The sequence below is a fragment of the Centruroides vittatus genome, unplaced genomic scaffold, assembly GCF_030686945.1.
Source record: "Centruroides vittatus isolate TY-2023 unplaced genomic scaffold, ASM3068694v2 contig_1229, whole genome shotgun sequence".
Taxonomy (NCBI): Eukaryota; Metazoa; Arthropoda; class Arachnida; order Scorpiones; family Buthidae; genus Centruroides; species Centruroides vittatus.
This window is the reverse complement of record NW_027120790.1, coordinates 186,450-212,880: the sequence shown is the minus strand read 5'-3', so window position 1 is coordinate 212,880 and position 26,431 is coordinate 186,450. Positions and strand designations below refer to the sequence as shown.

Here is a 26,431-nt window from a genome sequence, read left to right as displayed (position 1 = left end):
ATTACTTTATTATGACACGTACTCTTTACATACTTACCTCATAAACAGTAGTAATTTGCATATTATAAAATACCGGATGATAAACATATATAATAATAAAAGTACTTATAAAAGTCACAATAGAAAATAATGCTAAATGAAATCCAAAGAGATAATTTTCTGCAGAGAAGCCTAACATTCCAATAGCCGAAGCGAAACTCGCCATTAAAGAAAAAGCAACAGGCATAACAGACATTTTCTTATCTCCTAAAATAATTTCTTCCGTAGTCCTTTGTTTTCCTCCCGTAAATTGAAAATATACTCCTACAGCAGCCGAAACTATTAACATGGCTGCAAATACTATGTAGTCAACTACTCCAAATGTCGCACTACCTCCTTCCATGTTTGACTCTAAAATAAAAAGAGAATAAAAATCTTTTAATTTATATACACGGTAATTTTTTTCACAGTATCTTGATTGCAAAGCTAATAATAAACAAACTCTTAAGATAAGGGTTTAGAAACATTTACTCTGAAGGGGTAAAGATTGCAGTTAAAATTAATTATGATTGATTAATATTCGTCCCTTCAGACTTCGTATGTTTTGATGTTTCATAATGATAAATGCTAAACCTTGAAGCTTAACCTATATATTAAAAAGAAGAAGAAGAAGAAAAGAAAAACTTCGTTTTTTACAGCCTAAATAAAATTATTTCGAACTATTTTGAAGGCAATTTGTCCAAGATTTTTTAATAAAATATAAAACAGTGTAAATTTATAAATATATCAATAATTATTTAGACTTTTTCTACAATTATCTACAAGAAGATATATATATATATGTGTGTATTGATTTGCATTGACTGTTTTCTAATCAACGATATATTAAATATATTAATTGTCTGCTGTCTAAATGTATGTTTTTATCTTCAATCGTTATTTCTTATATGATAATAATAGTTACAACATAAGATCTTGCCAAATTATAACACATTTAAAAAGTATTTCAATAAATATATGTAATACCAGATTATATTAAACAAAATGTTTTTATTTTAATCTGCATAATTTCCCAACATAATTCATTGGTATTTAATTACGTTATGAAGTATATATTGAAACTATATTGTATTGATAATCATTTTTTTCATTATAAATTTTTCTTGATAATGTTATCAAAAGTTCTAATATCAAAATATAGATTAATTCCAAATCGTGTGTTGGATTGGGATTTCAATATCAATTTTCCTCTGGCATTTTCGTATTTACTTTCTCCGAAAATATTGCAAAACAATTTAATATAAAATAATATTTTAACGTTAAAAATTATAATAATGATAATTTTATTCTCAAGCTAAAAATAATACAAATTATTACTTAACAGTACGTGTGAGAATGTATCGTATTGCATTTCATTCATCTCGTAGTTTTTCATGCAAATTTCTGTAAACAACGAAACTTTCTATTGGAGTATAAAGTTTTGATTTGTATTATTATTTTATAAATTATTTGCCAGCTTGAGACTCTCTCTCACATTTATATCTCAATTATATACTTTTGTATCAGTGTAGAAAATTTTGTTAACTTTGTAAAAGCAATTTTATGTTAGTATATAATTTTTTAAATTATTCATTTTAACATATTGATCGATAACATTTTTTGTAATTTATTCCTTATAATTAATTTAAACCACGGAATTTTATAGTTTGATTTCGTACGTAAGTTTTAAGTTCTTATCACTTAAAAACTTGTTATTGTTTAAAAATTCGATTCCACTGTAATAATTCCGCGAAATGTAACTCGTATACATTTCTCAGTATCGTTTTCTCAAAACAGCTCATTGGTTAAGTAAGTGTTACAGTGTCTGCATCCATGACTGACTGGTTAACTAAGTTAAACACAGAGGACAAGTTATAAATTATTCATACTGTTAAAAAATAAAAATCTAACAATGAGTTGCTTAACTTTCCCAGCAACATTTGGTGGGACCATCTGTTAATATATTTTATTTAAAAACTTTTATATTGTTATCTATTGTAAAATGGCAAAAAGCTTAATTCGAGGGTAGGGAATGAGTTTTATAAAAAATTGTAAATATTAATAACGAGTAAAATCGTCATTAATGCTGACCCTACTGGAGATACATACGACCCTTTTTATCTCCCCACCCCTTCACCTTTACTCACCAACATTTAATAGCATCAATCCCCATAATAAACAAACCTCCCTGCAAAATTTCAGAAATTCTGGACTAAAATCACAGGTAGCTTCAGAGGGTGAACAAAATCGTGCCCCACACACACATACACACACTAACATCCATACATACAGAAATTACCCCCGAATTTTTTTTTTTTTTTTTTTTTTTTTTTTGCATTTCTTGACGTTTCAAGGTCCCCGAGTCCAAAAGTGTAAAAATCTTGAGGGTCAGTTTTTGACCGATCGTCATACGTTCCCTCTGTTATGTAACGTATGTAACAGCTGGGAAAGTAAAAATAGAATCGAAATGACAGTATTTTTCGTTTTGGCAGAAAAATCTTCGTCCTCTTTGATACTGAGTAGCCGAGTGGTTAAAATCACCGAACAGCATGGGTTTGCGCCTCGTCAACGAATTGGCTTTGTAATTTTGTGGTTCTTTACCTGTCTAACATCTAAATAGGAGACAGTTTCCCATAAAAGTGTTTCTGGGTAGATCGCCCTTGTGTTGGGTCGTCTCATATCATCAATACAACCTTTGCTATAGTTCCATGATTGAGAAACTGTAGTACATTATAAAAATATGAACCGTATCTAAAATTACAATGGAAAATAGTAGAAGAAATTTCTTATGGGCATAGAGAATAATCTTCTATCAAATATTATATATAAAAGTATCGAGATGCTGCATTTTATAAGAGATTGGTTAAATATTTTTTCTGGAATATTATTCATGGATATATCTCTGTTTATATCAGATGTATTAGTTTATTTATGACTTATTTAAAAATATTAATTTATTAATATCTATTTAGATTTTTTTCAAATTATTCATATTACGTGATATTATAGATGCGTGTTAAATTAATTATTTATGATATAAATTTAATTCAATTTTACTTTTGAAAAGTTTTCAAATAATTACAGCTTAATACATTTATAAATTTAAGAATTATGTAAATTCTTCCCTTCTATTATCGTATTGATTAAGGGGATATTCTTAAATGTAGTATCATCGTAATTTAGCCCGTATCATGAAATGTTCACGCTCATGTTATTGATTCTGATAAAATCAATAAAAGTTGTCATAAATATTAGCTTAAATAAAAATAAAAATACTTGAATGAAAACAAAAATAGATCTAGAAAATATAATAATTTTTTTTAAAAAAGAGTTTTTTTTAAAGTTTTAAAAATAAAGAATAAATATTATATGGGATATCCTGTTCAAGATACTTAAAATAGCCCAAAAATTCAAAATAAAAATACATTATATAAAAATATTAAAAGAAAATAATAATTATTGACGAGATCCTGCAGTTTTTATATAGGTAAATACGTTCAGAAATATGTAATAGCATAAAAAATAAAAGTTATTTTTGCCTATTACAGCAATATATATAAAATAAGTTGTTTTTCAAAAATATTCACTTTGGTATGCAGCGAAACTATTTTAAATGCGTTATTTACAAAGCTTTTTTAGTATTTTTAAATTTTATGCTATTAAATTAACTGTAATATTATTTATACACGTCATTTAGTTTTATAATTTTTTGTTTTTAACGTATCAAATTAAACTTCAATAATTCTTAAATGTTTAATTAATTATTGGAGTTGAAGTAATTATTTTGTAGTCTATATAAATGTATAATTTTTTAATTTTATATTTTTCTAATTAGAATTTCTATAAGTTCGACCGATTTTTCAACAGATAACGGAAGTTAAAATTTTCTTTTTCTCTTTTCTTATTTGTACAACTGTTTATTCGATCCAATTATACGGCTATTCAAAATAGGACAAACGTGAGTAAAAATTTGTTGCTTTATATTAAAATGAGCTTGATTAAAAATATAAAATTTTATCAAAATTTTGAAGTTTTATTATTAATATAAATGATACTCTGAATTCTTCAATAATCATCATCTATTTATTCAAATGTTAAAAGGCCACGCTTATTAATATAAACTCGTTTTTTAACAAACTCTTATCATCCTTTTCGTCAATGCAGCAAAACTTGTTGACAGCAGAAATATTTCTCACTTATAATAAACATTTTAAAACATACTAAATATGAATGAATATACTATATACAAAATCTCATTTCTATAAGTTTCCAATTACTTATACAACTTATTATCAATTAAGAAAGCAAATTTAATATATTAAATATAATTTTAAAGAACCAATTATGTTTAAATTACGATAAGATAAAGGTAAAATAATTGCTATAAATGATTGTATTTATTGTTTTGAAATTTAAAATTACCTTGTCCGCTTGGAAAACACTATTTTAAAGGGTATATAAATTAAAGAAGACAATAGTCCTTGGCTTTCTTTTTTATTCAATTGTTTCCGCTATGTCCTCAGTCATTGAAGTCAGACAATTTATTATTTTCCACAATAATTTATCTCTAATAATTTTTGTTTGATGTAAAGTTTAAATTATTCTAAGTTTAATAATATAAGACAAAGAATTTTTTATCACAAGAAATATTAAAAAGTATAGGTCACCGAGGCTGCAACACGAATTACTTCTTACAATAATATGTCCCAAATAATATTTTTGACATCCTGCACTTTTTACCCATAGGAATCTCAAAAGTAATATTTATTTTTTAAAAAATAATAAATAATAAACTATTCATTATTTAAAAAGTTTAATTTTTAAATAATTTATTGAATTATGAGATTTTCTTAGAACAAACTGTGGAATATCGAATAAATTTACCTTTGTATGTCTATCGTTCCAGACCTGTTTATCAGGCAATGTCTTCCGTTCTTTTTAAAAGAAAATTTGATATATGATTGGTTAAAGTTCGTATCACATGATGTGCGATTACCAGTTACTTTTTTATATAAATTATCTGACGTACTTTAAAGTTATGTAATTTTAAAAAACAATGAATCTTAAACTTCAACTAATAATTCTAGAATAATAAAAACAATAGATTTAATGATCACATTTAATTTCAATTCCATTAATTTCATTCATAAACAATTCCAATTTATTAATATAAAACTGATAAACCAGATTTTATAAATAGTATTAACTTACTTGATCATCAAACTTTTACTCGCATTATTTGGTTTTTTTTTAAATTTAAATATATTAATTAATTTATAGAAACATTAATATATCTAAAGAATAGGTTTCATGTTTAAAAGGTTTTTCTACGCAATAATTATGTTTTTGCTATTATTTTATGGGAAATTTCTATATATTTATAAAGAGAAAAACTATAAAAATACAATAGAAAAAAATCTGACTGCTTTCCTTATATATTCAATAAAGATAATCATAAAATTTTCTTTCAATATAAAAGTGTTAATTCTTAAAAATCAATTCATAAAATAGACTAATTTAGTGATTATTAAGAATCAAATCTTTATTTTATTACATATTTATTTATAACAAAACTCAGATTTTGATGATTAAAGTAAATTTACAAAGGAAACATGAATTTTCAATGATTAAAATAATTAAGTTTTGTCGAATATTATTAAAATTTATACAATTAAATATTACAAAACATTATCTTGGCACTTTTTGATACTTTTTCTTAACATTCCTTTCTATAAAAAGAGTTGTAATATATTGGGCCATTCCTGTAAAGGTCAATGTAAGAAAGTTATCTTTGTTATTTTATTATGGTGACCTTTATAATTATCTTTTATCCTTAGTTGATCACGCGAATATTAATCTCATGTTTATTAAAATAGAATAATTTCGTTTCACTTTCTCATAATTACTTTTGCTTTCGCATTTATTAATAAAGTGTAAAGAGAACTTTCAAATTTCTTTTTCAAAATAAATATTTATAGTAATATTTTATCTGGAAAAATGACCTCAATTAAAATATAGATTGTTCTATCATTTCAATTGTTTTAAGTCAGTATGATATGATTTATTTGTATATCATAACACAGATAAACTAAATACATCTTTTTTTTATTACAAACGTTTTAAACAGATATTTCAGACGTTTTTTAGATAAAATATTTAAACCGGTTTCCTTAATCGGATCACCTAATAAAAAATTGACTAACTGCTAATAACAATCCGCATGCATAATAACAATTTCGCTAGAGGATGTGTTACAAAGTTTTCCAGTTGAATAACATCAATATCGTGTGAAAGTAATGATAAGTAACGTCAAAAATTTTATATTATTTGTCGTGTTGTTAAATACCGAAACAACATTTAATTCGGTTAAATATAAAAAGATGCGACAATTCAGTTGTATTTTTTAATGACTTTAAAAAACAGAAAAGAAAACTCCTCTCATGAAGATAAGTAATAATAATTGAAATAAGGAAACAAAAAGAAATCTTCTACATTGTCTTTTAAACAATCCAGTTGTGTATTGGAATGTGCAGGTAACACGAGTTTATAATATAGAGTTCCTGTTTATATAAAAACTTTAGAGTACTAGATGTGGCGCCATCTTACTTTTAACCGATTATTTATTTATTCCTTATCATAATTATTGTTTTAAAATAAGGAATAAGCATAAAATATTTTCTCACGGTTGCCTTAATATGTAAAAATTAATTACGATTAACAGCATTGTTCAGCAATGAATAGTTCTTGAAATTCTTTAAAGAAAGTATAGTATTATTATACCCATTGAAGTTTTTTTTTATGTAGTTACTTATTTCAGAGAAAACTACAAATAAAAGAAAATGTAAGAAAAAATTTTGTAAATTAGAAATAACATAAAATTTAAATCAAATTCTCGCGTGCATTAATTAAATGGTATGCAAATAAAGCATTTATTAAATGGATCAGTGTTGGATTCCCATCGAGGATGATTTCTTTCGTTAACGAGTAACTCTGTAGTATCCAAGCACATAGATAATTCATTTAAGGAAAAATCGCAACAATAAAAAATTTTTATTATTTCCGCAAGCATTAAATAAGCATAATTCTATGTTTTCGCACAAGTACGATTTTTCATTCGTCATTCGTTTTTTTTTTAAATCCATTTAGAATCAATGGTTTTTCGATATCATTTCATCAGTTATTTATTATTTTGTCTAATCACAGAGATGCTAATGAAAGACATGACAAAAATATGTTGAAACGATTAAGTGACGATTAATTCAAAAAACTCTGATGATATGGATACATCGAAATATAAATATATATATAAATAACACAGATTAAACTGTATAAACAAACTATACGAATTAAAGGTTGTATGTTGTTTTTGAAAAATTAAAAACTACAGCAAAATCTTGTACAATGCAAAATAATGAATGTATGTAATAATAATTTTTAGTATATTTATACGTAGATCCTATTTTATTAAAGAATAGATTTTGGCATTTGAAAAGCAAGTCTTCATTTAGATGGTATCACTAATAAACAAAATTTAATTGAAAAGATTATTCAACTAAATTATTAATTATCGTGTTTTTTGATTCTTTTGAATGCATTTTTTGAAAAGTTTTCTTGTATATAATGCTTCCGATGTCCCACTTTTGAAATGAATTCATTTATGACTCCATTATTAGGTACAGAAAATCTGCGGACCAATACAAAATCGCAGTCTAAATTACCGTACGATCAACGTTTTAACAGCAAGATTTTACGTCGGTAGGCACAAGCATGAAACTTAATAGATACATATTCAGTGTGATAATCTGTAGGTATATTCTTCAGTATGGTGGATAACTCAATCTACTTTCATATAACTTTATAGGAGATTCGTCTATTGGCATCATTCACTCGGCTTGCTGCAGTTCAAAAGACCACAAAACGTTCTAAAATCAAGGCCAAATTTAAAATCGAATCAGTGAGAAGGAGTGTACCATGTCTATACCGACTCTCTGGAAAATCCAACGCACCGCACCTAAGAAAACGTGGACCAAACAAATTGAAGAAGACCTCAAGAACCACGACTTGATCTGAAGCAGGCGAAAGCGGCAGCCATGGATCGAGGCAATGGAGGAGCATTGTGGAGAAGGCTCGACTTCCTGCGGCACCCACAGCAGCATACTGGTTGCGCAGACACTCCCAACCAAATGCTAGCTTGGAATCAAAGAAGAAGAAGAAAGATGTCTATACGGATGTCGTAACACACGAATTGCTGAGCAAAGTGAAGAACAAACCACGCGAACGAGGTGGCGATTTTGTGCCTAATTCTAATGTGCACCCCAACTTTTGAGACAAGGAAACTCCAAAAAATGTGAGTATTACAATCGAGTAAACACGGTAATATGGTTGGCAATAAATGATGTAACAGCTGAACCTCGGAAGAAATGACATCGATTACATTACATTAGTTACTCTTCCTTACTTTACTTTCCGAGATTCGGCTATTACGGTGGTCTGTTATGTTACGTTCCATTGGTTCTTTAGTTTTTAAATATCACGTAAGATTCTCTTTTTTTTTTTTTTTCTTTGCTGTGTTAAAAATTGCGTTGCACTGCGCACTAACCACGTTAAAAATAGGTTTCATTACGTTATGTTCGGTCAAGTTTTAGCCTATTTAATTACTTAACTTGCGCTAAGTTAAAATTTGTTTCTAATGCTTACATTAGGTTTGATTTGGTTTGGTTACGTAGCGATTATTGCGCTTGATTATCTTAGGATCAATCACTCTAAGTTGGAATACGTTACGTTACGTTATTTATTTTCTGCTCTTTTGTTATTGTTAGCTTGCGTTTCGTACTGAATATTACGCTGTGTAGGTTACGTTGTTTGATTTCGTTTGTGATATGCGCATTTTTATGTTGCGAAACCTCTATTTCATAACGTGCAGAAATCATTAATATGGAAAATCAGGTGACTTCTGTAGTTTTGCCAAAGTTCACAGAAAAATCTCATTCCACATCTGGTAACCTTTTCTACTGTAACACTTCTACCAACACCTGCATCGAGCATGTAACGGAAGAAGATAGGCAATGAGCGGAGAAAAGAGTACTAAACTTTGTTTATACAAATATAAACATTCAAACCCGATAGTTATATATTAAAGCCAAACCATTGCCGAATTATTTCACCAGTCGGCGCCGTAAGTAAACGAGTATGATTAACGGTTCGCTACATTATAGAGCTTCATTTAGAAACGCTTTGCTGTGTTTAAAGAAACAGCATAAAGAAACGTGACCTAAGCGGGAGTTGAGCTTCGAGCCGATTCTTTTATTCTAGAACCTTCTAAATTAATTACAGGTATCCCTTGATTAACGTAGTTAATTAATCCCTCGATGCTATCGCGTATATCAAAATTGCGTTAATCAAATACAGCGGCACCGCGGTACTCGACCGAACAATCACCACCCGCTAGAACAAATTTTTATTTAAATAAACGAAAATAGCAAATTCTTTCACACCTTATTTTCCGGAAAAAAACATATTTATATTAAGTAAAGATGGCTGTTAAAGCTTCGTTAATTAAAACTTTTGCCGTGTATAAAGAGGGATTGCTGCAATTAATTTCGCTCGTTAATCAAATCCCGCGTTAAGCAAGGGATACCTGTATTAAAATATTAATTTAATTATAATTATTAAATTTTGGAAGAGAAGACGCCTAACACAGGCCTCTAGTGCCAAATTACCAGTACTTATCATTTAATTAATAATAATAGTAGCTTAGCAATATAACCCAATATAATTTGGCAATCGTTTGGCTTTAATCTAAACTTTGTTTTTTTATATCTCGTGAGGGAAACATTTTTTTTAGAAAATCTAGCGGTAAGGCTCCTTAAACACAACCTGACTTACGCGCCATTTTAAGGCCAAATCAGTGTACTACAATCTGTTGCCTGTATTTGCTGTAATTTTAGTGTTTAATTTTAAGAAGAAACGGGTGGTTGTTCTGCAGTTAATTGCACAAACCATTCGAAATAGTTATTGGGTTTGTTATTATTTATTATGTATGTGTATTTAATGATTTTACTTTTTAAATATGTTATAGATATGTATTCTTTATTACATTTAAAGGACTATCATAAAATATAAGTCCTTACGTATATTTATTTAACTCTTAATTTAAGTAATTACTATTTTTTATGAAGTAGGTAATAAAATTTAATGAAATGATTTTTTATTATTGTGATCATAACTGAGGTGATTATTTCAATTATATTGCATTTTTATATTTATGTTATCATCTCAACATGTCCTTTACGTTTCACGATTATTTAAATAATCGTGAACTAGGCTACTTATGCTGATATTTATAACAAATAATGTCTTTATAAAACTTGTACTGTTATTCTAATAAACATATCGCTATCTTCGAAAAACTATAACATGCTGAAATTTATTCATAACTTTCATATCATTGATAAATTTTGAAAATAACTTTGATATCGCTATGAAAGTAATAGCTTTGTACTATACATTTTAATTAACAGATATCCATGTTACTTTCAATACTCCATGAGCTGAGTGTTGGCCTAAATCAGCCTAAATTCTGGATGCCTAACTAGAGGGTTTTAACTATGTTGTACTGTACAGTACATTACAATACGTTACAGTATAAATTTCTATCGATTGCAACTGTCGTACACTCTATCTAAAATTGATTAATGCTGCTTAAAAACTAAATAATTAGTTGAGCATATAAGAACGACTTCAGAATAGTATAAATGGAAGAATGGATAGAATATTTTAATTCATTTTTTTTTCAAATCATATAATATAATCGAGATAGGTTGACAATAATGATAATGATGATGATAATAATAATAATAATAATAATAACTCTCCCGTGGTCACCACCTGGTCGTGGTGGGAGAGCCCAGTAATTTTACTGATCCATAGGGCAATGCAGGCTGGAGCACAAGCTCCTGGTAGGGACACCCATGCCAGTAAGGTCTATGGGGAGAAATGAAGCTAAGAGTGACCACACCAACATTCTGTGGAGATATTTATTATGGTGATAACTAGATCAAAGTGTGATACCGGCTCGGACGTCGCCCGGGTTAACAAGGTCCGCGTTCGTGGGTTAGGCAGAGGCTCACGTTCGAAAAATAGGCCACAGTCTCCCCTGGTTACCGGTGGCGAAAGCAGCACCGGCCCAAGCATGGCTACTGCAATACCCTCAACAGATATGAGGAACCAACCCAGCCTTGGTGTTTCTGTGGCAATGCATCCACAGACCACAAAGACTGGAAAACCACGCCAACGGATGAAATGAACAGTAGAAATGAACGAGTTTATCATCCGTACTAATTACACGATCACAAAACTTGAAACAAACATGACAGCGTACAGACAACAACTACACCATAAATTCACACAACAATATCCTCACCTCACTGTCACCGAACAAAGGGTTGTTGATCAATAAAGAACAATTATACACAACAACCTTATTCCACAAACAACACTTGAACTTATCAAACAGCTGATCAAATACATCAACAGACAGAAACATCTAACATTAATGAAGATCATGTAACCTGTCAGGATAATCCAGCAACAAGCATTGATAATAACACACATACAACAATTACCACTAATGATACTACAGACACTTCCTCGTCCATCACTGATAACATAGACATGGATTTAGTTAATACGCTCTCACTTATATTTCAGGAAACACTCACTAAATATACAGGCACAGATCCCACACAACGACCACGAATACCAAAAATAAACACGTCAAAGGAAGTAGGAAAAACACTAAATTATGTAAACACTCACTTAATACCACACTACATTCATTCAATTTCTACACTCGCAGACATTCATACATTAGTTTATGCTGGGGCAGTCACAGTAGTGACACATCATGGACTGAAAGTACAGTCACAGACAAATACACAGAAAACACAATACTATCACAAGCCTGCCTGGCAGAGAAGAATAGAAATACAAATAAATGACAATAGACAGCAATTAGGCAGGCTGACACAATACACTAAAAGCAACATAACACCCAAATTAAGGAAACAGCTCAAAAACATTTTCAAGAAAATAAAAACACACACAAAACACGAACATCACAACACACGCATTACAGAATACATTGATACACTAAAACAAAAACTTGCTGCCAAAGCACGTAGACTCAAACGATACAAAACATGTACACTACGAAAACAACAAAATAAATTATTTACAAACAATGAAAAACTCTTTTACAGACAAATTAATAACAAAGCAAACACTGATACACAGCACAGTGGCACACCAACAGAAGAAGAACTCACAACATATTGGTCTTCTCTTTGGTCCAGTGCTGTCACGCACAATGCTGATGCAGGCTGGATTGAGGAGGAGAACAGAAACTTGCACAACATACCAACTATGCCCTGTGTTGAAATAAACATACATGATTTCCAATACACTGTTAACAGAGCACACAACTGGAAGACACCTGGTGTAGACAACATTCACAATTTCTGGTACAAAAAGTTTACATCACTGCACCAGGAACTAGCTAAACATCTAACACACATCATCATCAATCCACAAGACATGCCAAATTTTCTTACTCAGGGCATCACCTACATGAAACCCAAAAACAACAATACCACAGACCCCACACAATACAGACCAATTACATGTCTTCCAACACTCTACAAATTATTGACATCCTGTATCGCAAACAAAATATACAAACATGTTGAAGAACACGACATTCTAACGGAACAACAAAAAGGTTGCCGTAGAAATCACAGGGGATGCAAAGAACAGTTACTCATAGATTCAGTCATTCTACGGCAAACACACAAACAACACAGAAACATACACATGGCATATATAGACTACAGAAAAGCATTCGACAGTGTTCCACACAGTTGGCTGCTACATATTCTACACATGTACAAAATACATCCATCACTCATTGCATTCTTTCAAAACACTATGCAGCACTGGAGAACAACACTACATCTAAGGGTTAGTAACACTTCCATACAAACAAAGCAAATTTTTATTAGGCGAGGAATTTTTCAAGGAGATTCCTTGAGTCCTCTCTGGTTCTGCCTAGCCCTGAATCCATTATCCAACATGTTAAACAACACGCAATATGGTTACAATATCAGACATGAAAAAACAACACAGTATACACTGTCACATCTCATGTACATGGATGACATAAAACTTTATGCATCCACACAAAAACAACTTCATCAACTCCTACAAATCACACATTCATACACCAAGGACATACAAATGGAATTTGGCCTAGATAAATGCAAAACACTTCACATAGAAAAAGGAATCCTGAAGAAAGAAGATTTTGCACTTGGAAATGGAGACATTATTGAATCCATGGAAGAGGGCGAGTTCTACAAGTATTTAGGATTCCAACAGGCCAAACTAACAGAACATGCACAAATAAAGCAAAGATTGATTAAAGAATACCAAAGTAGGTTAAATGCTATTCTCAGAACACAGTTAAATGCAAAACACACAGTTAAAGCAATAAACACATATGTCATCCCAGTACTCACATATTCTTTTGGAGTTATACATTGGACTCACACAGATCTCGAGCAACTCCAAAGGAAAACAAGAACTACACTTACTAAGCATAAACAACATCATCCTAAATCTGCCAGAGAAAGATTAACCCTTCCACGTAAAGATGGCGGACGTGACCTGATTGACATAGTTAACCTTCACTACAAACAAATACAGTCACTGCGAGAGTTTTTCTACAAAAAACAAGAAACATCACAATTACATAAAGCAGTAACTCTAGCAGACTCGAATAACACACCATTAAACTTACACTCACATCATATGGACACAACACAACATATAAAAAGCATAGACACCATTAAGCAATCGTGGGCTCGAAAGGCACTCCATGGCAGGCATCCTTATGATCTGGCCCAGGATTTTGTTGACAAAACTGCGTCAAACAGCTGGTTAGCACGGGGATGCCTCTTTGGGGAGACAGAAGGATTCATGATCGCCATACAGGATCAGGTCATAAATACTAAAAACTACAGAAAACACATACTCAAGGATACAACACTCATAAATGACACATGCAGAAAATGTCATGTCATGCCAGAAACTATACAACACATCACCTCTGGTTGCAAGCTCTTGGCACAGACAGATTATTTACACAGACATAATCAAGTAGCAAATATAATACACCAAGAGCTTGCAAAGAAACACAAATTAGTAGACATCCACAAACCATACTACAAATACATTCCGCAGACAGTATTGGAAAACAACACGCACAAAATGTACTACGACAGAGCCATAATCACAGATAAAACAATTTATCACAACAGACCAGACATCACACTCATTGACAAACACAATAAAATCACATACATTATAGACATATCCATTCCAAACACTCACAATATACAAAACACATATGCTGAAAAAATTAGCAAGTACACAGAACTCGCCCAGGAAATAAGGCATCTGTGGAGGATGGATAGGGTGCTTATTGTACCTGTTGTTCTCTCCTCTACAGGTGTCATACCACACACACTACACAAAAGCCTGGGCACATTACAATTGAATAGAAACACATACATCACACTACAGAAGGCCACTATATTGAATACATGTCATATTGTGAGAAAATTCCTGAATACAGACACACACACTGATACACTTCTTTAATTTCTGTTTTGGTTACTATGCCTTGACTTTGGTCCGGCATAGTACACAGCCACCGGTGTTAACCGAGTATATCTCACTTAACCCAACATAATAATAATAAGCGCAGAGCTCAAACGGTTAGGAGTTGAAAGTTGAAATTTGGTACACAGTTAGAGTACGTCACGAGAATGTACACTAAAAAGGGATTTTTCGAAATTCTTTCCCCCCCCGCGGGGGAGAGGGAGAGGATTAAGGCTTATCTTAAGAAACAGCTTCTACTGTACTATTTTAGATGCGATTTTTTATTTTTAACTGCTCTTTAGTAGGGTACGACTTAATGTGCATTGTCATAATGCACATTAAGAAGGGATTTTTAGAAATTCGCCTATCCCAGGGAAAAGGAGGAGAGAGTTAGTTTCAGTCAATATAAAGTGTAAATAATAAAGAAGGAAATTAAATAGTGGCACATATAGCATACATTTTGGAAATTAATAAATATTTTTATCATTTCCACTGTTCGGGTAACCCAAAAACAATAAATCCAAACTAAATGAATTTGAACAAATATTTGAATTCGTTTCAAATTCGAAATATAATCTTCTAAACAGGTTTTCTTAGATTTTAGAATTTAAAATTAATCATTTTATTCAAGTAAGGTTATCATAGTTCTTGCACCCGGTGAAAACGGATAATCGGCTATAATCTGATAATCTTAATCTTCGCTACAGTCACTTTCTGCCCAAGCAACGCCGTGCTGATCTGCTAGTTTATAAATAATACTAACATCATGAGAAGTAGAATATTCTCAATCAGTATATTTTAAATATAACCTATATATATATATATATATATATATAATATAGTCTATGAAAATCAAAGTTGATTCTGCATATTACTTATTACTAAAGGTAGGAAAATATAAGGACTAAAAATCATAGTTTTAAAAATCATATAGTTTACAATTTTTATAACATTATAATAATTTTTAGTGCCTAGATGTCCTAGCTATAATTACTAATTAGTATGAGACTATCATATTTTAAAAAATATCAATCTAAATTTAATCACGTCATTGATAAACATCTTAATTTTATATTTGAAATTCTTTTTTATAAATTTTCACATTATCGAAAATAAACCTTAAACTTTTGTTACATTTATCATTAATTATTCTTATTTGAAATGTAAATAATGATGTACTATTATTCAATGGTGTTTTAAAACTTCTAAACATGTTATAATATACAAATAATTATTCAAAAATAATTTAATTATTGGACTACAATTTGAAAAAATGTAAACCTATAAATTCACACTGTCGTCTGTCCGTTTGTCCTTCCTTAATCTCTAGAACGGAGTAAGATAGATGAAAGTCGAGACAAGATATGGAATGATTGGGGACAGGATGCCCCGATTAAAAGTATACACAATCTTCCGTTACAAAACGGAAGTGATGCTATTTCAATTCAAATATCTTTTTCTAAAAGGAGTTAGATATATGACCGGCATGACTCTGTTGTTAACAGGAAAAGTATGATGTACAGACACTAAGTTACAAATTTGAGGTAGAAATCATGTATTTTAAATTGCAGCCCGTCATTGTGACGATGTCGACGACACAATAAACATTTGCTCCTTAAATTTACATTATTTTATCCTATATTTTACTTTAATAAAATGATGAATTCTATACAATTATTAAAACGCCTAATATAGAACTTTTCTAAAGCTTATTTTGAAAAATAATATTTATATAAGATATTGCCGCATTTCATTTTTTTCAACCATCAAGCGCAATGGCCGTCGTCTCCATTTACGAACCAGAGACGCTTTTTATGTTCACTTTCTTAAAGTTTCGAGAATGCTCTCGTATGTTAATTCACTATCACTTGCATATTTCAAGAATGCTCCCTCGCTCTATCAGATTACGAATCAGTTTTTCTAGTACTGCCTGTTGCAGAGTTAGTACGTTCTGTGGATTAATAAACATCCCTTCGTGATTACCAACGACTCGTTATTGTTGTTCACCTCACATCTACGTGACAATATATATAACCCAAATTAAATGTAAGTTATAATAAATATAATATAAATATAAATAAAGATGTATACCTTGACATCTGGCTGTAAACACTTAAAGACAATCATTTCGCATTTTTGTTTATTCATTGTCTTATAATTTTATTTTTAATGAAGTACAGTACCTTGTAATTTAAAATCTTCGGAATGCATTCTAATTATCAAACATAATTATCAAGCTTTTTTATAAAGTAAATATAAATAAATGCATGTATGGCCTATATTCAAAATAAAGAAAACGTATCTGGTATTTTAGAACTGCAGTGTATTTAAATCAAAATAACAACTTATTTAATTACGTTGCTTGTCTACAAAATACTTAGAGACTTTTGATTTATTGTATATCAGAGAAAGTAATCGAAATGAGCGGCGTGCCAAAATGAAAAAAAATATTTTAAAGTTTCATAGCATTTAAGATGAAAATTAAATTATTATCATGAACAATTACCACTCTTTAGTTCTAAGGATCTGTTGTATTTAAGTTTAAGTTCTTGATCTTTTCATCTATTAATACCTTTGACATGATCTCAAATCTATTCTTAAAACAAACTTCGGTAAAAGTCGTTATTCATCCTTTCCATTTGATCTGTATGATTTAACGTTAACCATTATATTGTCTACTTTTAGTTTCCTTTTAATATTCGAATTATTGCTATAATTTAATAATGCCTAGTAGCAGCGCCGGATTTACATAAGGGCATTTGGGGCCTGTGCCCAGGTGCCCCACAAAACTGTTTAAACGTAATTTTTTTTCTATTACCGCGACAGCCTAGTGTGGCTTAGTCACGGGGCCCCTTACCACCTTTGTGTGAGGGTAGTGCCCATCCTACGTTTTAACCTCAAGTTTTTCTTTCTTTATCCTATCCTCTGATATTCTTATCTCATTTCCTACTTTATCCTCACATTAATTCCTCACTTATTTATCCTACTTTAATAATGTCCCACCAACTGTTCCGTATTCATCCAAGGTAAGGAAGGCCTTGTGAGGCAGAGAAAATCAAACCCGAGAAAAACCGATGAAACATCGGAAAATTTCGAAAAAAAAGTTACATAGGTATTTTTCAATTAAATTAAAATAATTAGTTTTACACAATATAATATATGATATATTTTATTGTGTAAAACTAATTTAAATGTATTTTGTTTGATGTATATTGTCTATATTTTATAAAATAAAGCGTTATTTAATTAAATTTTATATGAATTTATAAGAATGTTTTAAGCTTTAACATTTTTGAAAACATATTTTTTTACTACAGTATTTTGAATAAATTTTCTGAATCATCAAATTTGCCTACTTTTAAAGGGCCCCTTATTTGTGCCCATGGGCATCTGATTTTTAAATCCGGCGCAGCCTAGTAGCCTAATAATCCAAAAAATCTCATATTAGCAGCTTCCAAATTATAAAATTTTTAGTTAGAAAATCACTAATTATGAGATATTATTATTTCTTTTCATATTATAAAAAGGCACAAGGCTTATTTTTAGGAGATAGAAGTGAGTTTAAAAAAAACTGTAATGAAAATTTTTTTCTTTAATATCACTTAAGTCTAAGCCCCACTCAAAAAATGACATAACTAAGATTACCATACGTTCCGTATATACGGGACTGTCACCGTATTTCACTACTCATAAGTCAGTCCCGTATTACTATTTGTCCCGTTTTCTCTCTAATCTGGGTGAGGCGGCCGGCACACGGCGGCGCCCCGGATCACTCAGTCAGTCTCAACTATCAGAAATCGGTGAACGCTAATTTGTTTCGAGCGTGTGTAATAAAATAATTAATTGCTTACTCCTGCACATCGAGTCTTTTCTAAATAAAACCATTTTAATACCTGTAATAAAAAATGCCAAAAAGGAAGTGGCATTTTAAAGGTGAATGTACCAAAAAGTGGTCATTTATAAAGAAAGATCGAACTGAATTTGAAGCACTGTGTTCTACTTGTAATTCTCATATTGCCGTTATCCATGGACCATAATTAATGGTATTTTTACAAGTAAGAAACATCGATGTTGGCAACATGAGATTCTATTCAACCAGTTTGTATATCTAAAAGATTATTTAGAGAAAAATAATACCAATCAAAACTGCGAAGCAACTATGAAATAGTATGGAAGAGAAATAGCTGAAGTTTTTTGCTGATACAAAGCATATTGATCAGAAGTCATGTCTAATAAAGCTGCGTGAATACGTATTTGCCATTCCAGCCCACAATGCAAATGTGGTGAGATGTCAATGGTCGGACGAAAGATACAGGTTGTCATTGGAGACAATTGAAGAAATTTTGATTTGTCATTATAATTTTAAAATGACTTGCGTTCAAATTTATAATTATGTGAAAGAAGAAAATGGTATAATTAAGAAAGTAAAATCAACTTTAAAATATGACTGGGATAAAAGGGTTATCCTTGCATCTTTTTTATTATTCTACATGTTCATTTTATTGAATTTCTTAAACTTGATTTTTTATCAGAGTAAAATGATCATTACCTACCCACTTTTTTCATATGACTTAAGTGATATTAACGAATAAAATTTTCATTACAGTTTTTTAATCTCACTTCTATCTCCTAAAAATAAGCCTTTTGCCTTTTTATAATATGAAAAGAAATGTTAATAATATCTCATAATTAGTGTTTTTCTAACTAAAAATTTTATAATTTGGAAGCTGCTAATGAGATTTTTTAGATTATTAGGCTACTAGGCATTATTAAATTACAGGTAACCCTCGTATAACACGGCACTTCTATATCACGGGTTCACTCTAACATGGTTCGGGAATTAGGTAAAACCTTCGTACAACATGAAATGTAATAAAAACTATTACCAGTTGATGATGCTCAAGCTGAGATCATCATATAGGATAAATAATCCTCTGGTAAAATATTTACTTAAATAATAAATAAGTATTTTACCCATGAAAAAAATCTACTATATAAAGCTGAAAAACCGGACTCTATCAAAGTATGCCAAAAATGGCCACTAGGGGCGCTCCTAGCAAGTATTTAAATTAACAATATAAATTATTTTATATTTTTACAGTATAATATTCAGTATATTGTTATTTTTATTCGTAATTTTGTATGCCCCGATGCGTGGCATTGGGCCTTTCGACTTGTGAATAATAAATCCGATTTAAAGAAAAATTTAACAGCATGTGTTTTAATTCTTGGAACCTAACCCCCGTTTTCGCATTAGTTCTTTGTTTCGTATAACACGGATTCGCATAACACGGCAGTTTTTTGGAACGTAACTCCCGTGTTATACGAGGGTTACCTGTATAAAGTAATTCGAATATTAAAAGGAAACTAAATACATTATATATATAGTTTCCTGGCATATATATATATATATATATATATACAGTAATATGTTTTGGCATTCAAATTTGTCCATATATATATATATATATAAGAAAGAAAAAAAAAAGGGAAGGGATCAAAAAGTTGACGGATTACTATAGTATTCCGTACTGTATGTTTTATAACAAAAAAGTAAAAATGAAGGCGTGATCGGGACGCCACTAGTGGAAATAGATCGAGAAACGTTAATATATCGTCATTGGATTTTTATTGATATCAAGTTTATTAAAATACAGGCCTATATATAAATAATATATTTTGTTTCAGAAATATTTATATGCCAAACTTTTAACAATTTATTATCGAACAATTTATTACCGAGGTTAAACGCCGGTTTCGAGATTATTTTCGTTAAGATTCGGTTACGTTTAAATTCAAGCGACAATTCTTTTCGAAGTGGAAAGAAGCTTAGAAGAAATTTACAAGTCAACGATGAGCGAGGAAAATTGTACTCGTGTCCACGATATTTCGACGATTAGCAAGGAAATGGAGCTGGATGCGATTGCTGTACAAGCATTGGATAAGAAGGTAAAGGATAAAAGCATTGGCTGTTATTTGTCCAATGTACTTCGGGATGCAACACCCGACGTGAAGAATAGCATCCTGGAACTAATAAATCTGCAAGTGCGATACTTCAATAGTAAAATGAATTATTATAAGGAACTTCACCAGCTAGAAATGAAGTACGCGGATATTTATAAACCATTATTCGAAATCAGGTTCGAAATTATCAACGGACAACCGTCTTTAGACATCAAAGAAGAAATGGAAGAAGAAAAGTTAAACATGGAATCGAATAAAAATAAAGGAAACGAACGTCAAGAGAACCTGGGAATTCCGGATTTTTGATTGACGGTGTTTCTGAATTCTAGTGTCTTGTCTCCCATGATAGAAAAGCGGGACAAACTCGTTTTGAAACACCTCAAAGACGTAACCGTCAAGTACGTTTCGGATAATCGGTTGGATTTCGTCTTAGAATTCCACTTCGAACCTAAGGAATATTTTAGTATTCCCGTACTGACGAAAGAATATCGCATTAAATGCGAAGTAGATCCGGAAGAACCTTTCCATTTCGTCAGACCCAAAATCGTGGAATACGAAGGATGCGATATCGACTGGAAAGAAGGAAAGAATATCACTCGATCCGCAGTTAAATAGAATAACGAAACCGAAAGAACATCCGAGACCGTTGGTAAATATTTCTTCCTTGGATTTTTCAATTCGTTGAAGCAGGAAAACAATTTGCAGGAGAGAAGAAAATGTTTGAAGATGACTTGGAGATTGGCCAATATATTAGAGAAAATCATTCAACATGCTATACTCTATTACACTAAGGAAATGGAAGAGTCTGTCTATTCAGACCAGGATTTAACATTTTCGGCGGAATCATTTTAATTGTATAAAACGAAAATTGTTTTACATCTTAAAACAAATTAAATGGTTGAATGAAGAACAACAAAACAAAAGAAAAATACTAATGAAATACATCAAATATACTATATACTTTTTTACATTAATTTTAAACATTTTATGTTTAAAACAACGAAACGGAAATTTATATAAGCTTAAATGCAATCAAACTTTTAGTAAAGTTATTACGTCTCTATACAAATAATTTTACAAACGTGTAACTAGTAATGTAGTAAAATGTAAGCAAATGTAATAAAATATTTTAATTATTAAATTTCGTCTTTAGATAATTTTTTAGTCGATTCAAGAAGACGTAGTCTGTTCAAAAAGTAATTTTTGGGTCCACCATTTATTTCTTAACTGTGTTCTAGAACACCCTTTGACGACCGGACCTTTCCTTTGAGGCTGCTAGGCCGCCGGGTTAAAATAGTTCCTTTAAAAACTAAAACAAAATAAAACATCCAAATTAAAACAAAGGTAAAAATTCAGAAATTGGCGGATCTTACAGACATCTTCAATTTTAATCTATCCAGTGGCAGACTTCCAGACTTTTATATCCACTTGAGAAGCGCTGTTTAATGCAGATTTCTGGTGTCCCCCTGGTGACGAATTAACTTTAAAATTTAGATGTAAGATCCGCCTAATTGTGATCCGACTAAAAATGTAAGATCCGCCAATTTCTGAATTTTTACCTTTGTTTTAATTTGGATGTTTTATTGTGTTTTTTTAAAGGAACTATTTTAACCCGGCGGCCTAGCAGCCTCAAAGGAAAGGCCCGGTCGTCAAAGGGTGTTCTAGAACACAGTTAAGAAATAAATGGTGGACCCAAAAATTACTTTTTAAACAGACTACGTCTTCTTGAATCGACTAAAATATTATCTAAAGACGAAATTTATAATAATGATTTTATTAAAGTTACAATTATAATTATTTACACGTTTGTAAAAATTATTTGTATAGAGACGTAATAACTACTAAAAGTTTGAATGCATCAAATATACTATATACTTTTTTACATTAATGTAGTTCGTTGTTTTAAACATTTTAAGAAACGAAATTTGACACGGTACATCGTGAGTAAGGACACTAGTTAAATTTTGATGGTTGAAGATCAAAGAATGAAAAGATACAGGGAGTCGTGTGTTATATTTCGAGTGGGGTTGGACTTAATGAACGTTTTACTTGTTATTAGTATTTACATTTTATTTGTTATATTTTATAAAACTCGTCTCTTCCCTCGAAATAAAACTTTTCTTGCCGTTTTATAATAAATATGAAAAGTTTATGTGAATAAAACTTCATAACATATGGTGCCATATGTTTTATGATTATGGTGTTAACTTTACCTGGAAAGAAACACAACTCGTTGCTGGAGTTTTTGTTTTGTTCTTCTTCATTGACGTAGGTACTGCTTTTTCCTTTTAGAAAGAGTGTACAGACTAACTCTTTATGGAACATTATTTATTTCTGTCAGACAGACCTAGCAGGAACAATATAGCGGACCATGACAAGGTCTATCCATAAACATAAGGTCAGGACACTAATGTTTTCTATTGTCACCCTTTTATGTGCTTGCTTGACTTAATACGCCTATTTAAACGTTCTCTATGATTATATTTAAACCACACTCACTACATTCTATTTTACTTAACGTACAACGAGTTCCTCGATGTTGATAACACGATAAACAATTATAAACGCGCTAGTTTCACTCTTCCGATCGGGTGAAAGCTGACGTTGCGTATGCGCCACAGTGCGAAAGAAATTGGCATTAATGCTCGCCAGGGCCTAGACGTTTGTTAAATATACTAAACTGACAACAAGTTAATAAATTTCTAATTGATATACCTGCGTCGAATTCTTATAAATTACTTCGACATAAAATCCGAAGTTTACATGAAATACAACAATTTTTTTTTTCGATTTTATAAGAATTGAGATTATTTAAAAGTAAAATATATTTACCCCACTCATTGATTAGAGACAAAATTAGTATAGAAACATGTGATTGAACAAATATTTTCAACAGTTTAATTATATTGAAATTATAATCAAAAATTAGAATATATTTTGTAAATTTAGAATTGGAAAGAAAACATAAACAACTCAATGTAAGCAACAAATGCGAAATGACACTATTTACACCGTATAATCAGATATCAAGGTATAAATTTTTACTTACATTTAACCTAAAGTGGATTAATCAAAAAATAATTGCAAGATTTAGTCCTTCATCATAATCTACGTAGGAAGTTAACCTAAGTCTGTATTCGTATAAATGGCTAAATAAATAAATATTTATTTTAAATAAATATTTAAAAAGGGTTATATATCAATCTTAAAGTATCGATGATCGTTTTAGTTCAATATCCTTGTTCATCGAAGAGAAATATTAATTGGTTAGAAGGACCAAGTGATATCCTCTGGTGAATGTCATCTAACAATGTAATTGTTTTAATGGCGTCCGGTCCAATTTTTATATAATAAAAATAAATTATCATGTAAATAAAATTTAATAGTTATTTTTGATTGAAATCAATTTTAAAACTAGTAAATGTATTAAATATTAATAAAAATTTATCCTGTTATTAAAAAGAGGATGTTCAAATTGATTATATTTAAATCTGTAACGATGCATTTGAAACAAATATATTATTTAATATTTCATTTTAAAAATATCCATATTTATTCTATATAAGTCTGCATACATTTAAAATAAAAATGTTTATAATAAAAGTTATGTTTGATATAATTTAAATAAAAATTACACGTGAAAAAAATTCTATAGTTCTGTAATGGTCAATATTTTCGTTTTATACAAAGTGCAATACTTATATTAATAATTATATATACAAATATAACAGTAAAATACTTTAGAATACATTTTTTATAAAATTTACATATACATAATTAATATATATAAATATATTGAAAAAACTAGAATTTATTTATTTATGTTTTAAAAATTTATTTGTAATCAAAAATATATTTCTTATATAATACGCTTATATGACAAACTAAAAGTAATTACAATTTAATGTTTTTCTTATGTTTTTAAATTGTTTGATTATTTTATAGAATGTTTATTTTCTCTAAACAGTTTAATAAAATTTTGCACTAAAAATGTAAGAAAATATTTTAATATATGTATTTTTATTCAATTTTATAAAGTTTTAGAAATTAAATTTAAGTAAATATCAAATATACCTAATATGGTTAAATATTTTAATAAATTTTATGATTTAAACATAATTTTTTTATAACTAAAATCAATTTTTCAACTATTCTTACATTATGTTTAATACAGTGTAATATTTACACAAAATATCTAATATAAATAACTTATTTGTATTTTTAACTTATAAAATATTTGAACTTTAATTGCATATAATTAATATACCAATATAATAGATTATTATGCAATGATTTTTGTTATGTTTAGATTAAATACCTAAGATAAATATAATTACCTTGATGATATCAACTTTTTCAAATGAAAGTGCGAGGTGGTCTTTGCAAAAACTTTCCTCGAGTAACCAATGATAAAAATCATTTCACGTAATAAAAAGAATCCTCAGACTTTGAAAAGAAAATTTGAAGAAATTCATATTTAAAATCATAATCGACAATCCTGCAATATTCAGATAGGCAATTCTTGGGTAATATTAGTATTTCACTTCTGCTTTACAGTAAATAAATTTATCGGTTTACTTTTATGTTAGTTGATTTTGTTGGTGTTTTAATCCACAGGTTTCTGTAAACGTTTTCGTTTATTAATATTAAAATTTTAAAAACTTACTTGAAGAAAAATATGGATCATCGCACTACACAACGCAAACGAGCGACTCTCAAGCGACGTTATACTAACAACCGGATACTCATGTATTATTTTAAATTTTATTTCTGTACTTGGTGGTTATGATTAATATGCGATATTATACACGAAAGGCGATTTTTAATAAGTTTACGATTAATCCGAAATGTGAATCAATAACAACGAAGAATAAGGAGAAGTTTAGCTGATGAAGAAAGGATAATCAGGAGTTTGTCATTGTTTCTAATTTAATTCTTTATTTTTTTAGCTTTCGTTACACGATTTGTTATAATTTAAGTAGATTTTATTTGTAAAATAATTCATATCCTTTTTAAATAGTCCTATATATATTTTTTTTAATTTAAATTTTTGCAATTGCTTTTGTCGTTTTCATATCTTATCTTTCCTGTCATTACTTATAATATTAATTTTCGCTTTAAAATCAGTATGTTTCTTTAATTTTATTTTAATACAATAGTAAAGCAAAAAAGTTTATGTAAACAATGACTTTAAAATATTTCTTTTTACTTTGAATCTATTTTATCTAATGCCGGCTGGATGGTCGAGGCGTTACCTATCGTTCTGAGGGATCTGCGATCGAATCCGGGTGACCAATTTCCCAGGGATTTTTTGTGAATGGCCTGCCCTGATATGTCAGACACCATCCTTTACCACTCGGCCTCTTCCTTATGGGCTTGGCCGTTACCCATGATGAACATGGAAAAAGACCGTTTTAGTGTCCAGAAGGAAGACACAAAAATGAAAACAGAAACCTATTTTATTTTTTTTTTTTTATAAATTTTACATTTACACATTTTTTTAAAATCTATGATTAGACTTTAAAATTTTCAAATTAATTTGGAATGTAAGTTAGGCCTGTAAGTAATCCAAGTTAGTTATAACTGACACGCTTGATTTTGAAGGATCATGCAGCATGATCAATAGTTGAAAATTATCATAAAGTAGTTTTATTCGAATTACCATAAATAATCTGAGAGTCTGGAATTAAATCGATTGTAGATTCTTTAAAATGTCAATTGTATTTCTTAT

The 26,431-nt window shown here is 29.8% G+C and overlaps 2 protein-coding genes across 3 annotated transcripts in view; one reads left to right on the top strand and one right to left on the bottom strand.

Moving 5' to 3' along the window:
* LOC136987765 (putative sodium-dependent multivitamin transporter) overlaps positions 1-25,061 on the bottom strand; it is a 35,756-nt gene extending 10,695 nt beyond the window's left edge. The window contains exons 1-2 of one of the 2 annotated variants that reach the window (XM_067285537.1): positions 25,038-25,061; positions 38-390 (exon numbers count right to left, since the gene is read on the bottom strand). In XM_067285537.1, the coding sequence (XP_067141638.1) occupies positions 38-382 (345 nt within the window). In that variant the 5' untranslated portion in view covers positions 383-390; positions 25,038-25,061. Of the gene's footprint in view, positions 1-37; positions 391-4,902; positions 5,104-25,037 lie in introns of those variants that run through there. The other variant, XM_067285532.1, reaches the window with a different exon arrangement.
* LOC136987653 (nucleosome assembly protein 1-like 1) lies at positions 20,590-21,315 on the top strand. Its single transcript, XM_067285409.1, has 2 exons — positions 20,590-20,936; positions 21,030-21,315. Exons 1-2 carry the CDS (start codon positions 20,590-20,592, stop codon positions 21,313-21,315), a joined length of 633 nt encoding a protein of 210 aa, XP_067141510.1.
* Positions 25,062-26,431: the final 1,370 nt, after the last annotated feature.

Excerpts from the sequence above, each read along its gene's own strand:
- LOC136987653 (XM_067285409.1), top strand. The coding sequence starts at position 20,590 with ATGAGCGAGGAAAATTGTACTCGTGTCCACGATATTTCGACGATTAGC. Across the intron at positions 20,937-21,029 it reads GAAGAAATGGAAGAAGAAAA|TGTCTTGTCTCCCATGATAG; the intron begins GTTAAACATGGA and ends TCTGAATTCTAG.